Below are 19,719 nucleotides of genomic sequence, written 5' to 3'. Positions count from 1 at the left end.
GCATCCCAAATGGCACCTTTTATATAGTGCACTACTTTGGGCCAGAGCCCTATTTTAGGCACACCTTTATCTCAAGCACAAGTGAAATAGGGCCATTTTATAAGCATTCAGAGGATGTCTGCTGGATATCTTCTTTATGAATTTAAACAAGTGTCCTGTTGAACATTCACTTTCTGTCTCATATTTGTCCATGTATCTAAGACCTTCTCTCTCTTTTTGTCTTTCAGCTCGTCTGAGAAGTCCCTCCCCTGGAGATCTGCAGGTACGGTCTGATCATCCTTCCATACACCATGTTTGACACATTCCCTTTATAGTGCACACATTTTGACCAGGACCTAAAGGCCTCTGGTCAAAAGTAGTGCACTATATAGTGAAACGGGTGCCATTTATGACACAAAGTCCATGTCACCATACACTGATTGATATTCTTGTGAATCATTGCAAACCATACCAGGCCATGCATGCAGTGCATTCAGAAAGTATTCAGACCCCTTCAACATTTTCCAAATGTTTTGTTACAGCCTTATTCTAAAATTGATAAAATAGTTTTTCTCATCAATCTACACACAATACCCCATAATGACAAAGCAAAAACTATTTTTTTAGACAATTTATAATTAAAGGAAAACTGAAATCACATTTACATAAGTATTCAGACCCTTTACTTAGTACTTTGTTGAAGCACCTTTGGAGGCGATTACAGCCTCGAGTCTTCTTGGATATGACGCTACAAGCTTGGCGCACCTCTATTTGAGAAGTTTCTCCCATTCTCCTCTCAAGCTAAGGTTGGATGGGGAGCGTCGCTGCACAGCTATTTTCAGGTCTCCAGAGATGTTCGATCGGGTTCAAGTCCGGGCTCTGGCTGGGCCACTCAAGGACATTCAGAGACTTGTCCCATCGGGTTCTTGGTCACCTCCCAGACCAAGGCCCTACTCCCCCGATTGCTCAGTTTGGCCGGGCGGCCAACTCTAGGAAGAGTCGAGTGGTTCCAAACTACCATTTAAGAATGATGGAAACCACTGTATTCTTGGGGACCTTTTAATGCTGCAGATATTTTTTGGTACCTTTCCCCAGATCTGTGCCTCGACACAGTCCTGTCTCGGAGCTCTACGGACAATTCCTTTGACCTCATGGCTTGGTTTTTGCTCTGACATGCACTGTCAAATTTGGGACCTTTATATAGACAGGTGTGCACCTTTCCAAATCATGTCCAATCAATTGAATGTACAACAGGTGGACTCCAAGTTGTAGAAACATGTCAAGGATAATCAATGGAAACAGGATGCACCTGAGCTAAATTTCAGAGTCTCATCGCAAAGGGTCTGAATACTTATGTAAATAAGGTATTTCTGCTTTTTTTTGTTGAAATTAGCAACAATTAGCAAAACTTTTCACTTTGTCATTATGGGATATTGTTTGTAGATTGAGGATAATTTTCCGTTATTTAATCCATTTTAGAATAAGGCTGTAATGTAACAAAATGTGGAAAACGTCAAGGGGTCTGAATAGTTTCTTAATGCACTGTATACACAGTTTATTAGGGACACCACCACTTTCAGGAAATTGATCGTTCCTACAGACAATGAGTCAGGTGGCCGTGGCTTATATAAAAGCAGGGCATCGACGCATTCAGTTACTGTTCGATTGAACGTTAGAATGGGAAAAACGAGTGACCTAAGCGACTTTGAGCGTTTGTCGGTGCCAGGCACGCCGGATCCATTATCTCAGAAACGGGCGTCCTCCTGGGCTTGGGATTTTCACGTGAGACAGTGTCTAGGGTTTACCGAGTATAATGCGACAAACAAAGAAATATCCAGTCAGCGGCAGTCCTGTGGGCGAAAACAGCTTGTTGATGAGAGATCAAAGGAGAATGACAAGAATCGTGCAAGCGAACAGGTGGGTCACAAACAGACAAATAACAGCAGCGTACAACAGTGGTGTGCAGAACGACATCTCGGAACGCACAACTCGAAGATCCTTGTCATGAATGGGCTATTGCAGCCTCCGGGTTCCATTTGTACAAAGTGAAAACAAGAAAACGCGGCTCCAGTGGGCACGCGATCACCAGCACTGGACAATTGAGGAGTGGAGAAACATTGCATGGAACATGACAGCGAGTTCAGTTTATTTTAGTGGCTTGCGAAGTCCTCAGACCTCGACCCAATATAGCACCTTTGAGGTGAGATGGAATGGTCTGTTGAATGTACCGCCATCCAATCTGTAGCAAACTGCGTGATGCCATCGCGTCAGCATGGACCAACATCCCTGTGGAACGTTTCCTTCACCTTGTAGAATGCGCCAAAGAATTCAGGCTGTTCTGGAGACAAAGTGGGACCCGGTACTAGATGGGCTCCTTCAATGAATGACAGAATACCTCCCATTTGGTTAAATCGAGTTGATGATTATACAGATGGCTCATGAATAATGAATGAATAACGGAGAGATGAAGAGAGGTAATAGGTATGTTAAATAAATATTCCTGTCTACTCATACCGTTTTGTTGATCATGCATTCTCTCTCTCACTATATTGACAGCAATACGAGACAGAGTGGGGAAATGTTATAGCTGTTCTTTGACATGCATAGGCGAGTGGAGTCCTTTGGTAAGGCATCGAATGGATTACAGAATAAAGTTAGGAATTTTCATGCGAGACCGTCAGGATTTTGCGTCCCAGTGGGATTCGGACTAGTTAGGGAAATGGCCTAGGCTTTAGGACAGGAGAAGATATATTTCCTCTCATGCCTCTTTGAATGTTATCAGACTTCATGTCTGTGACAGATGCCTATGTTGTGAATTGTGCATCGGCCTATCAAATTTGCCACTGTCTGAAGATTCACAATAACGGCTCAGAGCCACATGCTATTTTATAGGCTATACAGTGGCGGTTTCCTGTTGGGTTTATTAACTGCATCCGGGTCACGTGTAAATGTTGTAATTTACGGGGGTCATTTCATTATTTCGGGAAACGTAAAGAGTGTTCCCGGGACAGTCCCAGGATCCCAGTTACCCATGTTAATCCCTACTACTGACTGACTTGATTCTTCTGGCATTTCAGATTCAATATTTCTCTTTAGCTACTCCCACTCAGACCGTAACACTTTCCCTCCACCCCAGCTCTGTTTGTTTAGCACGGATCCTTGTAGGACCACAGTTACTCTGCTGCTGCTCAAATTGATAATGAAGTCCATTTTACTAATGTATTTCAAAGCTTATTAATTGTGTAATGGAACTAAGTGAATCGCTGCAGTCATTAATATTGTATTGTGGTTCTCGTCAGACTGACCCTACGGGGTTATGATTGTACATGTGCACTGTTACATTGCTTGTCTCGGTATTGTTTGGAATTTTCCACTTGTTCCAGTTGGTTCATTGCTGATAAGCCCGACTAGCAGACGGACACAGTAAGAACAAGGATATGAGTTCCAAATGGCACCCTATTCCATAAAGTGCACTACGTTTGACCAGGGCAAATAGGCGGCCATAGAGCCTATTTTGTATAAATATTGATTTCCTCATTGTGGATGAGAAATCATCGTTAGCCACAGTAATGTATTTTTCTAATCCAAATATGAAACAGAAATGAATGCTGTTGTAGATATTAAGTGAGAGGCTGCCTGTCTGTGAAAGAGGAGAGGTTGATGTTCCTCTCCATTTATAATCAGCTGTCTAGCCATAATGGTCAGAGTTCATATACAGGTCATTATTTTGTCACCCGTGGCACTCCTCAACCACTTATTACGTTAACAGAGGTTACGTCCCAATTGGTACCCTATTCCCTATATAGTGCGCTACTGTTGGCCAGAGCCCTATGGGGGCTCTATGGGGCCTGGTCAAAAAGTTGTGCATTATAGGAAGTAGGTTGCCTGTGACTGTGCTGTCCACATTTACGAGGTTAAAGAAAGCCTCTTTCTCCACAGTAACACTTTCTCTCGAAATCCACAGGCTGGCAACGGCCGGACCTGCCGGGGGCCCGGGAGGGCAATAAGCAGCCCAGCCAGACATAGTCATTACCCTTTACAGCAGCACACTGCAGCTAATTTCTCTCACCCACAACACTCTACGGCTGCATTCCCAAATTGCACCCTATTCCTGTATAGTGCACAACTTTTAACCAGAGCCCTGGTTAAAAGTAGTGTACTAAATAGGGAATAGGGTGGCCTTTGTGACGCACCTACACTTTAATACCACTGTTCTGGAGGAGGGATGTAACACTCTTTCATTGTGTACCGTCTCATTTCTCAAACGGGGTCAAGGCTCTGTAGCGATGCCCTGAGGGCAGAAATGTCACATAAAGCTCCAGTCACTGTCTACCTGAAAAGTTACTCCTAATATGCTATGAGGAGCAGGAGGGATGGGTGAAGCTTTGTTTTAGTTGTTTATGGGGAATAAAGTTGCTGTTTGGTCAGAAGTGACACCCCATTCAGATCATTTGCCATTGTTCTGTAAATACTGCTTTAACGATTTAGTTTATACTGTGCATGAATTTTTCATGATTTTTTTTTCTTTTCTCCTCCCCCCCCGTCACGATGGAAATCAGTCATACGGCAAACGTGGCCTTTTGAAAGATTTAAGTGTCCGCCGCGCCGCACACAGTGGGCTAGCGAAAATCAAGTCAACCATAATAATTGCAGCAGCAGAATTTATTGAGGTGCCGTAGCTGCAGTCAACTCATGCAACTAGAGGCGGCGGAGACGGCGGACTCCTGGCAAAGAAATAGGCTACTGAGACACTTACAAGCCAGAAAGGAACAGCAGAGTGGCTCCTCCATGGAATCCAGCCTCCCCCTCATCCATATGCCAGCCAACAATGCCCCTCCCTCCGGTTCTGACTGGCTAGCTATTGGGTTCTGACATCCCATTGTTGCAGCTATTGCAGTGGAGCTCATTCACGCAGGTCACACTTAACTCGATTTTGATTGTGGAGCAACATTGTGCAGCAGCTTATGAGAGACATTACTGTGGTAATTCCTCCTCGTTGCCTCACTGGCTGTTCTCGTGGGATGTGACCTAAATGGCACCCTATTCACTATACAGGGCACTACTTTTGGCCAAAGCCATGGCTCTATATAGCGACTAGTGTGCCATGTAGGTCACAGCCGGGAAATGTTAGTTTGGAAACGGTTTTGACAAGGGGATTTTCATCAGTGTCCTGGCACAGCAAAATAGGAGTGTCACAAATGTCTCTCCTATGAGTCAGTATGACAATAAACTTAATTTACACGAGTGTGGAATTTGTTATTGCATCGACGCAAAATCCTTTAACTTCTACATCTCCTGTCTCTTAGATATACACAGAGTGTACAAAACATTAAGAACACCTTCCTAATATTGAATTGTACAAAAGTGTTCCACAGGGGGTGAAGTTGGCTGTATGTCTTGGGTGGTGAACCATTCTTGATACACACAGGAAACTGTTGAGCGTGAAACACCCAGCATCGTTGCTGTTCTTGACACAAACTGTTGCGCCTGGCACCTACTACCATAATCTGTTCAAAGGCACTTAAATATTTTGTCTTGCTGATTCACCCTCTGAATGGCACACATGCACAATTGTCTCAATTGTCTCAAAGCTTAAATATCCTTCTTTAACATGTCTCCTCCTCTTCATCTATACTGATTGGAAGTGGCTTTAACAGGTGACATCAATAAGGGATCATAGCTTTCACCTGGATAGTCTGTGTCATGGAAAGAGCAGGTGTTCTAAATGTTTTGTGTATTTTTCCCATTTATACATTTGCCATTTATCAGACACTTTTATCGAAAGTGTCTAACAGTAGTGTGTACATACTGCATACATTTTGTATGGGTGATCCCAGCGGGAATTGAACCCACGATCCTGACGTTGCAAACGCCATGATATATCAAATAAGCGACACAGGTAACACTGACTTTGTCCTCCCTTTCTTTCCCAGATGCCTCGGCCTCGCGGGACACCAAGTCTCGAGTGACAGACACCTCTCAGTCGCCCACCTACCGCCTCCGAACGGAGCAGGAGCAGGTGGCCCTGTACTCCCCAGAGCAGACCTCGCTCCATGAAAGTGAGGGTCTGTTACTAATGCAGCCCCTCTGTTCGACACTCTCTCTCTCTCCCTCCCCCGGCAAGGCTGTGCCACTCCCTCTCTCTCAGCCCCACCAGAGTCGGAGCCTTTTAATGATGCTTTGAAGTGTTCTGCTTGGCCTCAGAAGCACATGTGATGTGTATAGTTTTAATGAGCCAGAGTATGGCTCCAGTATGGAGGGTAGGGAGGTAGAAACGGCCACTCTGTGAGGTCATTAGTACTGTGTGGACTAGCTAAATGTCATGTAGTGCTTTAAGGACACTCACACGGTCTCTCTCTCTCTCTCCTTCTGCTCGCTCTCCTTCTGCTCTCTCCCTCCTTTCCTCTCTCCTTCTGTCTCTCAGGGTCTACAGGGAACTCCCGCAGCTCCACCCAGATGAACTCGTACTCGGACAGTGGATACCAGGATGCCAGCAGCTACTACGGCAGCCAGAACCAGAATAATCTGGCCAAGACTGACCTGAGGATGCCGCACTCTTACCCGGGCACAGGCGGCACCTCTACTCTCCTGAGGAATGCCAGGGCCGAGGGCCAGGCCCAGGTCCAGGTACACTCACGGAGCTAGAGGGCACACTGTCTGCAGCAGTCACGGCCATAGAGTTGGATAGAGGGCACACTGTCTGTGGAAGTCACGGCCCTAGAGTTGGATCTAGGGCAAACTGTCTGCAGCAATGACGACCATAGAGTTGGAAAGCGGACACACTGTCTGCATCAGTCACAACCATTGAGTAGGATAGACGTTTGCACTTGGCCACACTCGGACCGAAGCCAGTTTTAGCCCTCTGTGTCCGTATAGATAATGCCATTGAAGTAGCCATGGCAAAGATAGGAGATGAGCTCTCTAATACATCACTATGGTCATGATTAATATACTGACTGCCACAGAGCACACAGATGCTACTGCTGGCTGGGAGATGGGATGGAAGTTAGACAAAAGAGATAAATATATCCTATAATAGTCCCATAAGACACTAGACACTTTCTGTGAGGATGTAAAATATCACATCAAAAATATTTTACGCCTCTATTAAATGTGATGCTGAAATGTGTGGTGGTTGCTCAGTAGTTTTGTCCTCGTCTGTCCTGACAGGCCCCTGTGTTAACCGCCGCAGCGCCGGGTCGAGCCATGAGGAGGGTGAGCTCGGTGCCCTCCCGGACCCAGTCCCCGGCCTACGGCAGCAGTGTGTCCCCTTCCCGAGGCTCCCTAAGGGCCACCATGGGAAGTAACTACTGCTCACCCATTGTCACAGAGCCCAAACCCCTCTCCAGTATCTTCTCCACCACCCTACCCTCAGCCCAGCGCGCTGGCTCCCCTTACAACACCCAGAAGAGTTCCCCCGCCGCCCTGCGCCGCATGGGCAGCGCCAACTCCCGCTCGGGCAGTGCCAGCCGCACCACTTCGCCATACCAGGCCCCGGCGTCCGCCTCGGGGCGCATGGGCTCCCCCTTAACAATGGTGGATGGCCCCTTACCCCTCACCCAGCAGCCAGGGGGGTCGGCGGCATTTCCGGGACGCTCCAGCATGACGGCCCAGCCCCAGCACTATGGCTCCACCCTGCCCCGCTCATTGACCCACGATGCAGACCCCTACGGAGCTCAGAGCTATGACGTCTACGAGAGGATGATCCCACGGCCTGACAGCCTCACAGGTCAGCTCTTCTGTCTTCTCCTCCCTGCTACACACACACACACACACACACACACACACACACACACACACACACACACACACACACACACACACACACACAGAAAGCTATCTAGAGTGGGTGTGCTCACTCTATCCAAGGGTCCACTCTCTCCAGAGATAACACATGCATACCTCCACAGGGCAGGAGATACTGTCTGCTTCTCAAATGGCGTCCTATTCCCTACAAGGTGCAATATTTCTGACCAGAGCTCTGCGAGACTACTGCCTCCTTCACTCAGTGGTTAGTTGTTGAGCATATGCCACACATGGCGATAGCTAGTCTGTCACAGGAGCACAGGTCAACAATTTATGCCTGATAATAAGTAGATTAAGGTCGTCTCCACGTAATCAGAGACAGACTCCAGTCTGTGGCTTTGCTGTCAAGCTTTTCCGTTGGCATGCTGTGGCACAAAGTGAGTCACTGCGCCCAACCTAGAGAGCCCTACTTTTGACCAGATCACTGTTGACCCTGGTCGGGCGCTGGTCACAAGTAGTGCACTATATAGGGAATAAGGTGCCATTTGGGACAAAAAGCCCATGTCTGTCTGTGGCATGGACCAGGGCCAGCCCCTGCCTCATGTAGACTCGCGTCCTTAAACACAGGCCACTGTTTGAAGGGAAACGCCGGAGGGTCTGGCAGGAGATCGATCGTTATGATCGTGGATGATATGCATGTTTTCCAGCGACTCACACAGTTGGATGTATTGCCAGTGCACTTGAATACATGCAAATAGGCCTATATCCACTGAGAAACTCTGTGCTAGAGGTACTAGATTAAGACTGGAGTTTATTTAAGCAAATAGTGGAGCAAAAGAATAATTTACAAAGACTTTGTTGTTTGTGTAGGTTATCTGATTTTATCCCAAGTACATAGATGATTTCCAGTTTTTTATAAATATTTCCACGCTATGAGGTTGGAATAATACTGTGGAATTTTGTAAATTATGATAATGCCTTTTAGTGTAAGAGCTGTTTGAAAAGACTGCCTGAAATTTCAGCGTGTTTTGGTGGGAAAGTTTTGGCCTGCTTGGTGACATCACCCGGCGGTAAATTAGTTAATAGTTGCAAACCTTTATGTCAATAACAGCTAGTTTTCAGTTTTCCCCTCCCCACTCAGACCTATTCCATTCAGTCCCAGAAAAAATTCTTGCTTGAGCAATTGCTCTTTGCTAAGAAGCTATTTTTGTTTCTTTAGGACCATTTTAATTGAAGACAATTACAGGAAGGTACTTAATTGTTACCAGAAATGATTTGATATTGAGATTGGATTTTGTTTCTCCTGTCAACTTCATTAAATTTGCAATGAGTCGTTAAGCAATGGGTGCAAGCATGCCTGCCTGCCTTCCCCCTGAGATACAGAGAACATCAGTGTGCTCTGGTTGACAGCTCCTCTAAGTAATTCATATGTTGTGTGTTGATTGATAGATCTGTTGTCGTTTCTCTTTGCGGGTGTCAGCCATAGGAGTCTGACTTGACATTTCAATGCCGGTAAATATGAGCTGCTTGACAGGGAGTCTGAAGAAAGAATGGTAGAATAATGGAAGGCTTTTCTTCTTCCAAGTGAGCATTTGTCACTCGTTTGTCGTTCCCGCCTGAGACGTGAGTGTTGGGCAGGGCGTGTTGTCTCTAATCTTCGGTCGTGTTTTTGTTCCTCTTCGGAGGAAAGAACGCTGTGGTGCAAACAGTTTGAATGAAACGACGTTCTATAATTCCTCACGACAGGGATTCTGTTCTTGGTACAAAGCTGTATGGGAAACGAGGCCCAGCTGATTCAGAAAGTGTCAGAGGCGTTGTGTGTCCCGAATGGCACCCTATCCCCTACATAGTGCACTACCTTTGACCAGAGCCCTGGTCCTAGGGAGTACACTATACCTGGAATAGGGCGCCATTTGTTCTCCACTCCAGAATAATTTTCTGATATTTTGAAGATTTCTTTTATGGATCATTGAGGTTTAATTGATTAGTGTTCCACTGAATGCTAGAAACCAAACATGTATTCCCAATTCTTTTTGAAGAGAGTGGGAAATGATTCTCTGCTATTGTGGGCCAGCCACTTATCACTACAGTAGGAGTAATGGCTCAGCCTATGTTAATTTGTCTTCTTCCTTTCAGTCCAAGAACTCCTCCATTAGCTGTTTTTAGATATCTGCTCTAGATAAGAATGTAGGTAGATTATGAAAAATGGCTGCTATTCCAAGGCTAATTAAAGGAGGGGCTAATTACAAATGGTTGCTGTTTTCATAATGGGCTGCTTTGCGGATTGGTATTGAAATGTAGACAGGCAATTTACGGTACTAGGCCTATGACATTTTACTCAGGGCCTTCCGTTATTTACTGTATATACGGTCTATGTTTCCCGCCTTCAAACTAATATTCATATGACTTTGTGTTGTTTCTCTTTGTATTATTTCAGCTGTCCCAGTTAGTCCAGCAATATTTATCCAAGTTTTTATTGTGAAAAGGTTGATTTAATGTGTGTGTTTTTGGCCAACATTTCCTGCTGCCATTGGATATCGACAGACCCGCTTGTCGATGATGACCTTCAAGGTGAATTCTAACTTCATCATGATTCACCTCCCCTCATAATGTGTTTGACTCTGAGATGATGTTTCTCCTAGGCACCGATCTCGGATCAGCTGACCTTCCCCCAATCCTAACCTTAACCGTTAGTGGGGAAAATGCTAAACTGACCCAAGATCAGAGTGTAGGGGCAACTTCACTCTACTCCGTGGCTGTATTCTCATCAGTGTCTTGGCATGGCATGTGTGGGGTACTACGTGTTACCTTTTTGTTCGTAGTATGATCATAATTTCCAACCTATTACCTTTTTACAAGCATTAAAACACCATTCACATATGGGAGACGTTTAAAAGGCTATGGAGAAACGCCTACAAGTGTTGAGTTTGACTTGGTCTGGGAATTATGTCTGTGGTTTTCCCATTACATTCTTGAACTGTTGTAAATCAGGGCCCAATAGTGATAATCTCTGCGAGGCCATTATATCACTGCAGTGCCCAGAGTGTGTGTGTCTCTCTCTCTCTCTCTCTCTCTCTCTCTCTCTCTCTCTCTCTCTCTCTCTCTCTCTCTCTCTCTCTCTCTCTCTCTCTGTCTCTCTGTCTCTCTGTCTCTGTGTCTCTGTGTCTCTGTGTCTCTGTGTCTCTGTGTCTCTGTGTCTCTGTGTCTCTGTCTCTCTGTGTCTCTCTCTCTCTCTGTGTCTCTCTCTCTCTCTGTCTCTCTCTCTCTCTGTCTCTCTCTCTCTCTCTCTCTCTCTGTCTCTCTCTCTCTCTGTCTCTCTCTCTCTCTCTCTGTGTCTCTCTCTCTCTCTCTCTGTGTCTCTCTCTCTCTCTCTCTGTGTCTCTCTCTCTCTCTCTCTGTGTCTCTCTCTCTCTCTCTCTGTGTCTCTCTCTCTCTCTCTCTGTGTCTCTCTCTCTCTCTCTCTGTGTCTCTCTCTCTCTCTCTCTGTGTCTCTCTCTCTCTCTCTCTGTGTCTCTCTCTCTCTCTGTGTCTCTCTCTCTCTCTGTGTCTCTGTATGATGGCCAAAATCCACATCCTCTACGATGACTGATCTCATGGCTTTTTAAACCTCTTCTCTGAGGTGCATAGTCTGTAGACACATTGGCCACTGTGGCCTGTCAAGCCCAATAGCGCTCTTATGAATTCTGCTTTCTGCCTTTGTCCCAAACCCTCACGCCTCCTCTCACCTAGCTGTCCCCATTAGAGACTAGCTGGCACAAAGGCACATACTGTATGTCCTTTGATGGCATCATTGCACAGCTCCTCTCCTCATCTGGGTCAGGATGACTGCCTGAATGACCCGTGGATTATGTCAGATGCTTGAGCAGCTGTAGTAGCAGTGACTGGGATGTTGGCGTTCACATGCCCGCACTCATTGGCGTTCAGTTGGCAAATGCCGGCTGAAACCTGAGCCTGCAGATTGGCTGCAGCTCCCTCTCTCACTCTGGCCAGATCCAGACCACCATCCTCCCTCTCCCCTCCCTGTTCCCCCCCAGCTCCAGTCCCCCCCCCCCGCTCCAGCATTGGCAGGAAGTCCTCTCTCTGCCGCCCAAAAAATTGGAAGATGAAATCAAAACGTCCCTGTAATTATGTCCGATGTCCATTTCAGAGCACTGGCGGAGAGCAAAGGGAAATGTGGATCAACAGCATTTTAGACACGTGTGGCGCTCAGCCCACGCCTAGTAAGCCTTATGCTTTGGTTTATGGAAAGAGTGGTGTTTACTTATAGCCTGCTAATTTCCATGCGTAAATTAGTAATCTTCTGCATGATCGAGAGCAGATCAGATTGTCTTAATGGATTTCGTAATTTCTTACTACTATGTTGGGAAAAGTTTTAGCAAACTATTTTGGTTCAGCAATGTAAGTCCGCTGCATCCATTTAAAAAAAATGTTTGTTTCTGCAGAGTCAGTGTGCCAAATTGCCACCTCCCTACAGCACGTCTAGCCAAGTGCAATCTGTTCGGGCCACGGGAGAAAGTGAAGGCAGCGTTAAATGAGTATAACACACCATGAATGTTCACCATTCCTATATTATTTTCAGAGACAATTCGCTGCTGCTTTAGAACCTGGCTGCTGCTTTTTTACCAGGGAGCAGAATAAAGGCACTGGGATTAGTGTGCGCTAAGGTTTATAATGGTACTGTTAGCGAGAGAATGGGGGAGAGGGCGGGGAGAGAGCCTGCAGAGTGGAGCGGGATGGATATGCATGGAAGCTCCTGTCTCTGGGAGATGCCTTCCTCTCCTCCCTCTTTTCCCCCCCCCCTCCCTCTCTTCTCCTCTTCTCCCCTCAAGCTACGGTTCTACTGAAAGGCCTCATCATGTCCAACGGATTAAGTCGATTACTTGGCTGTGGCGGGCTGTGATGTGGTGTCCAACACCGGCTCGTTGATATTCCCCTTCTCTAATCAGAAACCTTTCAACAAGAGAAACCCAAGCGAATTACTGCCAAACGAAACGCCATTGTCTGAAGCGTTGCAGATTGACTATATGAGCCTGCGCCACTGCCTGGATGTGTCACCACAGCAGCCCACATCAACCTCCCCAATGACAACCCACTGGGCACACCACGTTATTTCATCGTGGAAATGTGGGTAATATTTGGTTGAGACGTTGATCAATGAGATTTCAAACTTTTATTCACCCACTCAAAAACAGAGCCAGAAGTTTGTTGAATACCCAGGGTGTTATCACTATGCCTTCAACCATCTAAAAGCACAACCAAATTCCAATGGAAAAACAATGTCTGATTTTTGGTTTTGTTGTAATCCAAATGTTTTATCACTGCACTTTCAACCATTTTAAAAGCACAACAAATACAATGTCTTTTTTTTATACAACAATTTGATGTTATCACTGATTTTATAGCAATTGTGAAGATCTCCAGAGACCTGTGACCCTTGCGTGCTATCTTGAATATGCACGCTTTCTATGATTTAGATAAGACGTTTATAGTTAGTGTGCTAACCTCAAAATGTGGCAGTGGATGTGTTGCTCATTTTGAGGTTGAATAAATTCTGTTACATTAGTTTGTAAAAGAGCCTTAACTTTAGGCTATTTACTGTCTTACAAAAGTAATATTAAATTGTGTTGACAACGCAACCAAATATCAACATTTTAAAGGATATCTAATGCTTGGATAGTTTAATCTGAGCTACTGGCTTAATCCTATTATTTAACTTTTATTTTTGGTTTAGTTGTAGACGAATTGCAAAAGTGATATTGTACTTGGTTGTCAACACAACCAAAAATCAACATTTTGAAGGAGATGTATCTTTTGTGCCACTGAATTAGTCTGGATTTAATTCCAGTTTGTCTACAAATGAATAATTGATATGTTGGATTCACGTCTTTGTCTCAACCAAGAATTAAAGTGAAAGAATAGGACTAAATCAAATCAAACGTTATGTGAAGTTTATGAACATTTTTATTTGTTTTAGTCCTATTCTTTAACTTCGATTTTTGTTTGAGACGGGAATCCAACATATAAATTATGAATTTGTAGATAAACTGGAATTAAGTCAGTGGCACAGTGTTGGATTCACGTCTCACAAAGAAAGACCTAGCAAAGCTGCAGCTGGCTCAAAACACGCCTTGCCCTTAACTGCACATACAGCACTAACATCAACAACATGCATGCCAGTCTTTTCTGGTTGTGTGTTGATGAGCGATTAACTGATTATCTTCTAGTTTTAATGTGTTACTGTAATGAAACTTCCAGATTGTCTGCATAATCAAATAACATCCAACTCAGACACCAATACATACCCCACAAGACATGCCACCAGGGGTCTCTTCACAGTCCTCTGGTTCGAAACGAATTCACTGCAACGCACAGTATTATACAGAGCCATGATCTCATGGAACTCCCTTCCATCTCCCATTACTCAAGCAAAAAGCAAAATGACCTTTAAAAAAACAAAACAATTAAAAACGTCTCATAGAACGACGGGGACTGTGAGGGGACACGCACTCACCAACACACTATAATTATTTGTATTTTTTTTGTTGTATTTTAAATTTGTTTGACTGACCTTGTCTTATCAGTGTTTTGTTACTTGTCATGTTTTGTGTTTTTGTGGCCCCCAGGAAGAGTAGCAGCTTCTTCTGCTGAAGCTAATGGAGATCCAAATAAACAAATCTCAACCAAAAATCAAAGTTAAAGAATAGGACTAAATCTAATCAAATCAAACTTTAAATGCACTTTAAAAAAAGTTTGCGCTTGATTTTGATTTAGTTCTATTTTTTTTACTTTGATTAGTTGATTTTTGGTTGAGGTGGAGATGTGAATCAGGCAATGATTAACTTGATTCAATTTGAAATCAACCAAAGCTGTACTTTTTTTGTTGAACCCTCCCACTGAGCAAAAACAGGTTGCGTCAATGTTGTTTCCACATCATTTCCACACAAAAAACCTGGGATGTTGTATCAATGTAGAAAACCGATTTGGATTTGAAAAATGTCATCAACTTAAGGGAATTTTGTATTTTTGTGGGGAGATTTCACAATGAATTCATGTCAGTTGACAACAAAATATAAATCAAAACTAGACGTTGAACTGACGTCAGTTCCCAGTGGGCTTGTTTAAGTTGATGACTTTGCAAATGCTATTTAAAGGCCTAAATAGTATCATTGACAATATTTGACTTACAAAGTATGGTTACAGCTCTCTAGGCCCTCTACTCTTTTCTATTTTTACCAATGACCGGACACTGGCATTAAACAAAGCATGTGTGTCCCTGTATGCTTCTGATTCAACCATATACGCATCAGCAACCACAGCTAATGAAGTCACAGAAACCCTTAAAGAGTTGCGGTGTGTTTTGGAATGGGGGCCAGTAATAAACTGGTCCTGAACATATCTGAAACTAAGAGCATTGTATTTGGTACAAATCATTCCTTAAGTGTTAGACCTCAGCTGAATCTGGTAATGAATGTTATAGCTGTTGAACAAATTGAGGAGACTAAATTACTTGGCATTACCTTCGGTTGTAAACTGTCAAGGTCAAAACATATAGATTCAATGATTGTAAAGATGGGGAGAGGTCTAGCCGTAATAAAGAGATGCTCTGCTTTTTTGACACCACACTCCAAAAAGCAAGTTCTGCAGGCTCTAGTTTTGTCTAATCTTGGTTATTGTCCAGTCGTGTGGTCCAGTGCGGCAAGGAAAGATCTAGTTAAGCTGCAGCTGGCACAGAACAGAGCGGCATGTTTCGCTCTTAATTGTAATCAGAGGGCTGATATAAATACTATGCATGCCAGTCTCTCTTGGCTAAGAGTTGAGGAGAGTCTGACTGCATCACTTCTTCTTTCTGTAAGAAACATTAATGTGTTGTAAATCCCAAATTGTTTGCATAGTCAACTTACACAGAGCTCTGACACACACACTTATCCTACCAGACATGCCACCAGGGGTCTTTTCACAGTCCCCAAATCATGAACAAATTCAAGAAAACGTACAGTATTCTATAGAGCCGTTATTGCATGGAACTTCCTTCCATCTCATATTGCTCAAATGAACAGCAAACCTGGTTTCAAAAAACAGATAAAGCAACACCTCGTGACACAAAGCCTTTCCCCTATTAGACCTGGATAGTTTGTGTGTATGCATTGATATGTAGGCTACACGTGCCTTTAATTTAAAAAAAATGTAGTTCTGTCCTTGAGCTGTTCTTGTCTATTGATGTTCTGTATTATGTCATTCTGTATTATGTTTCATGTTTTGTGTGGACCCCAGGAAGAGTAGCTGCTGCTTTTGCAACAGCTAATGGGGATCCTAATAAAATACCAAATACATTTAATTTGCTCTGTTAAACCTACCCTTTTGGAATGACTTCGATAGCAACAGTGAAGATATTTAGTTATTAAGAGATCTCTCTAATCATTCTCACGATAGCATATTGGTAATAGTCAGTAACTATGTTGACAAATGTCGAAGCTAAGCAGGGCTGGGCTTGGTTCAAACCCTGGTTCTGAGACCAAACTCTCCAGTAGGTGGTACTGCCCAGCCTATTGTTTTTTTCTCATAGTGGATATAACGTTGGGGATCTGACATTGTTTCAAAGGTACAAATTCAACATATTTTATATCTGTTGAAAATTGGTTACAATTTCGCCCTCAAATCTAATGTATTTTCCATGTAGATTCCAAGTCATAATACGTTGACAAATCTACGTTGAGACAATGCTGATTTTGCCACTAGTTGCTTATTTTCACATCCTCTCTGATTTAATGTAGTAATATCCTTTCTGCTAACCCCTGGAGAACTACAGTTTTAGCGGATTACATTATCTATGCTTATCATGTCCTCCCAGTAAGTTGTTTGAATAGGGTTTATTCTCCACTGGCTCGCCATTTAGCTGTTCATTAGTTAGTGTGCGAAGCTGGTGGTTATTCGGGGTCTTGCGGAAGCATCCCCCCCAGAGACGAAGCACCCCCCTGGCTCTCTCTCAACAGCTGACGGCACGCTGCGGATGCTCCAGAGGTCATGTTTATTTGGCACTGTTTCTGAGGGAGAGTAGGAAAGTGTACTGCTGCTGAGTGGTTATACCTGTGTCCCAAATGGCAACCTATTCCCTTTTTAGAGCGCTAGTTTTGACCAGGACCCATATGGCGTGTCATTTGGGACACAGCCTACAGCTGCCTTACTGGGCTTCTGCTCTCCCCGGAAAGACAAACACTTCTATTTATTCATTTTCTCTGTTCTGAACTCTGATAAGAATCCCTCATTTATCTTATTAACGCATGACAGTGTTGAACAGCTTGAGAGCCTCCGCTCGCCTAGCGGTGTTGGACCTAAGCCCAAAATAATCATGTTTGGGCTCTATTGAAGTGAGCGAAGTATGCAGTGAGTGCTCAGTGACTTGGCCACTGCAGTCTCTCTCTTGCACTGGGGAGCTGAGTCCCCTTGATGCAAGGTTAGGTCACATATCCACATGAGCCATGTGTATGGGATCTGTTACCCTGAAGCAGAGGGTATCCCGCTGTTAGGAGCTAAGGCTTGTGAGCTTTGGGCCGGCCGCGGCGGTAATAACTGCCGGCTGGATTTATACGCCTGGATGCGTAGTGGCAGATGCTGCTTTCCTGCCGTAGGCTCAGGATGCGTCCCAAATGGCACATTTAGTGCACTACTTTGGACCAGAACCTGGTCCAAAGTAGTACACTATAAAGTGAATAAGGTGCCATTTGGGACGCAGGCAGACATTGTTCCACATCCAGGCCGACCAGACCTCCGTCAGTCAGCCGTGCTGGGCTGCGACTCCCCCAAATACTGTTGTCATCTGGTGTGAATTTCTAATTTGATTGACCTCATCGAGGCTTCCCCCTGGTAAATGAGCTTATGGTTAGGAGAAACCCCCCCCCCCCCCCTTCCTTCCTCCATTTACAGAAACACACACACCTCCTGACATATGCTGGCTCAGCCGTGTGTTCTACTGGCCCATATATCCACTCACTCTCACTACAAAGCCTGATGGGGAAGGCAACGTCTAGCCTGTCAAGACGAGTTCCAAATGGCACCCTTTTATAGTGCGCTACATCGGGAATAGGGTGCCATTTGGGATTCACACCCAGGTGTGTAGTTCTCAATTTATTATTATTTTATTTCTCCCAGTTTCGTGGTATCCAACTGGTAGTTAGTCTTGTCCCATTGCTGCAACTCCCGTTCGAACTCGGGAGAGGCGACGGCCGAGAGCCGTGCGTCCTCCGAATCACGACCCCGCCAAGCCGCACTGCTTCTTGACACACTGCTCACTTAACCCGGAAGCCAGCTGCACAAATGTGTCGGAGGAAGCACTGTACACCTGGCGACCGTGTTAGCGTGCACTGCGCACTGGCCTGCCACAGGAGTCGCTAGTGCGCAATGGGACAAGGACCTCCCTGACGGCCAAACCCTCCCCTAACCCAGACGACGCTAGGTCTCCCGGTCGCGGCCGGCTGCGACAGAGCCTGGCCTCGAACAAGGATCTCTAGTGGCACAGCTAGCACTGCATCGCCTTAGACCACTGCGCCACTCGGGAGGCCCTGCACTCAATGATACTGAATTCACTGCTGGGTGGTTTCAGTAGTCGAGGCTTTGGGCTATATAGTCGAGGCTTTGGGCTATATTTCACTATGTTTCCTCTACTAGGCCAGAGAGGTACTATGAGATACAGTGTGTACAAAACTCTTTCCATGACAGAGACTGACCAGGTGAATCTAGGTCAAAGCTATGATCCCTTATTGATGTCACTTGTTAAATCCACTTCAATCATTTTAGATGAATTAGGAGGAGACAGGTTAAAGAATGATATTTAAGCTTTGAGACATGGATTGTGTATTTTTGCCATTGAGAGGGTGAAATGGGCAAGACAGAATATTGAAGTGCCTTTGAACAGGGTATGGTAGTAGGTGCCAGGCCAGGCGCACCGATTTGTGTCATGATCAACAGTTTCCTGTGTGCATCAAGAGTGGTCCACCACCCAAAGGACATCCAGCCAACTTGACACAACTGTGGGAAGCATTGGAGTCAACATGGGCCAGCATCAATGTGGAACGCTTTTGACACCTTGTAGAGTCCATGCCCCGAATTGAGGGCAAAAGGAGACGCAACTCAATATTAGGAAGGTGTTCCTAATGGTTTGTGTACAGTCTATATGGCTAAGTGTTATTTTTTCAGCTGAGAGCTGCAAAGAGAGCTTATTAACCCGTAAGAGTGTAAGCCCTCTCTAAGCCAGAAGAGGGGGGGTGGTTCTACTAAGCTATATGGAATAGTTTTTATTTTGCGTTACTGCTATTAGCCCATACAAACGCGTTGAAAAACAGATTCACTACATAGAACAACAGATCCACTACATGACCAAAAGTATGGTATGCTCGTTACAAAATCATGGGCATTTAATATGGAGTTGTTCCCCCTTTGTTGCGATAACAGCCTCCACTCTTCTGGGAAGGATTTCCACTAGATTGTGGAGCATTGCTGCGGGGACTTGCTTCCATTGAGCCATTAGCATTATTGAGGTCCGGCACCGACGTTCCAATCCATCCCAAAGCTGTTCAATGGGGTTGAGGTCAGGGCTCTGTGCAGGCCAATCAAGGTCTTCCACACCGATCTTGACAAATCATTTCTGTATGGACCTCACTTTGTGCACGGGGGCATTGTCATGCTGAAACAGGAAAGGACCTTCCCCAAACTGTTGCCACAAAGTTGGAAGCACAGAATTGTCTAGAATGTCATTGTATGCTGTAGCGTTAAGATTTCCCTTCACTGGAACTAAGCGGCCTTGCCGACCGACCATTATTCCTCCTCCACCAAACTTTACAGTTGGCACTACTCATTCAGGCAGGTAGCGTTCTCCTGGCATCTGCCAAACCCAGATCCGTCCGCCAGACTGCCAGATGGTGAAGCATGATTCATTACTCCAGAGAACATGTTGCCACTGCTCCAGAGTCCAATGGCGGCGAGCTTTACACACCTCCAGTC

The 19,719-nt window shown here is 45.0% G+C and overlaps 1 protein-coding gene across 10 annotated transcripts in view; it reads left to right on the top strand.

Annotated features, from left to right (window-relative positions):
- Positions 1–19,719, top strand: part of LOC129821325 (plakophilin-4-like) — a 129,492-nt gene that overhangs the window by 76,029 nt on the left and 33,744 nt on the right. For 4 of the 10 annotated variants that reach the window (XM_055878891.1, XM_055878884.1, XM_055878882.1 and 1 more), the window contains 5 exons: positions 228–262; positions 5,913–6,044; positions 6,404–6,606; positions 7,150–7,708; positions 10,270–10,296. In XM_055878891.1, coding sequence (XP_055734866.1) covers positions 228–262; positions 5,913–6,044; positions 6,404–6,606; positions 7,150–7,708; positions 10,270–10,296 — 956 coding nt within the window. The remainder of the gene's footprint in view (positions 1–227; positions 263–5,912; positions 6,045–6,403; positions 6,607–7,149; positions 7,709–10,269; positions 10,297–19,719) is intronic. The other 6 variants (XM_055878892.1, XM_055878887.1, XM_055878886.1 and 3 more) reach the window with 3 other exon arrangements.

The sequence above is a fragment of the Salvelinus fontinalis genome, chromosome 23, assembly GCF_029448725.1.
Source record: "Salvelinus fontinalis isolate EN_2023a chromosome 23, ASM2944872v1, whole genome shotgun sequence".
NCBI classification, from domain to species: domain Eukaryota; kingdom Metazoa; phylum Chordata; class Actinopteri; order Salmoniformes; family Salmonidae; genus Salvelinus; species Salvelinus fontinalis.
This window is presented reverse-complemented; position numbering and strand designations above follow the sequence as displayed.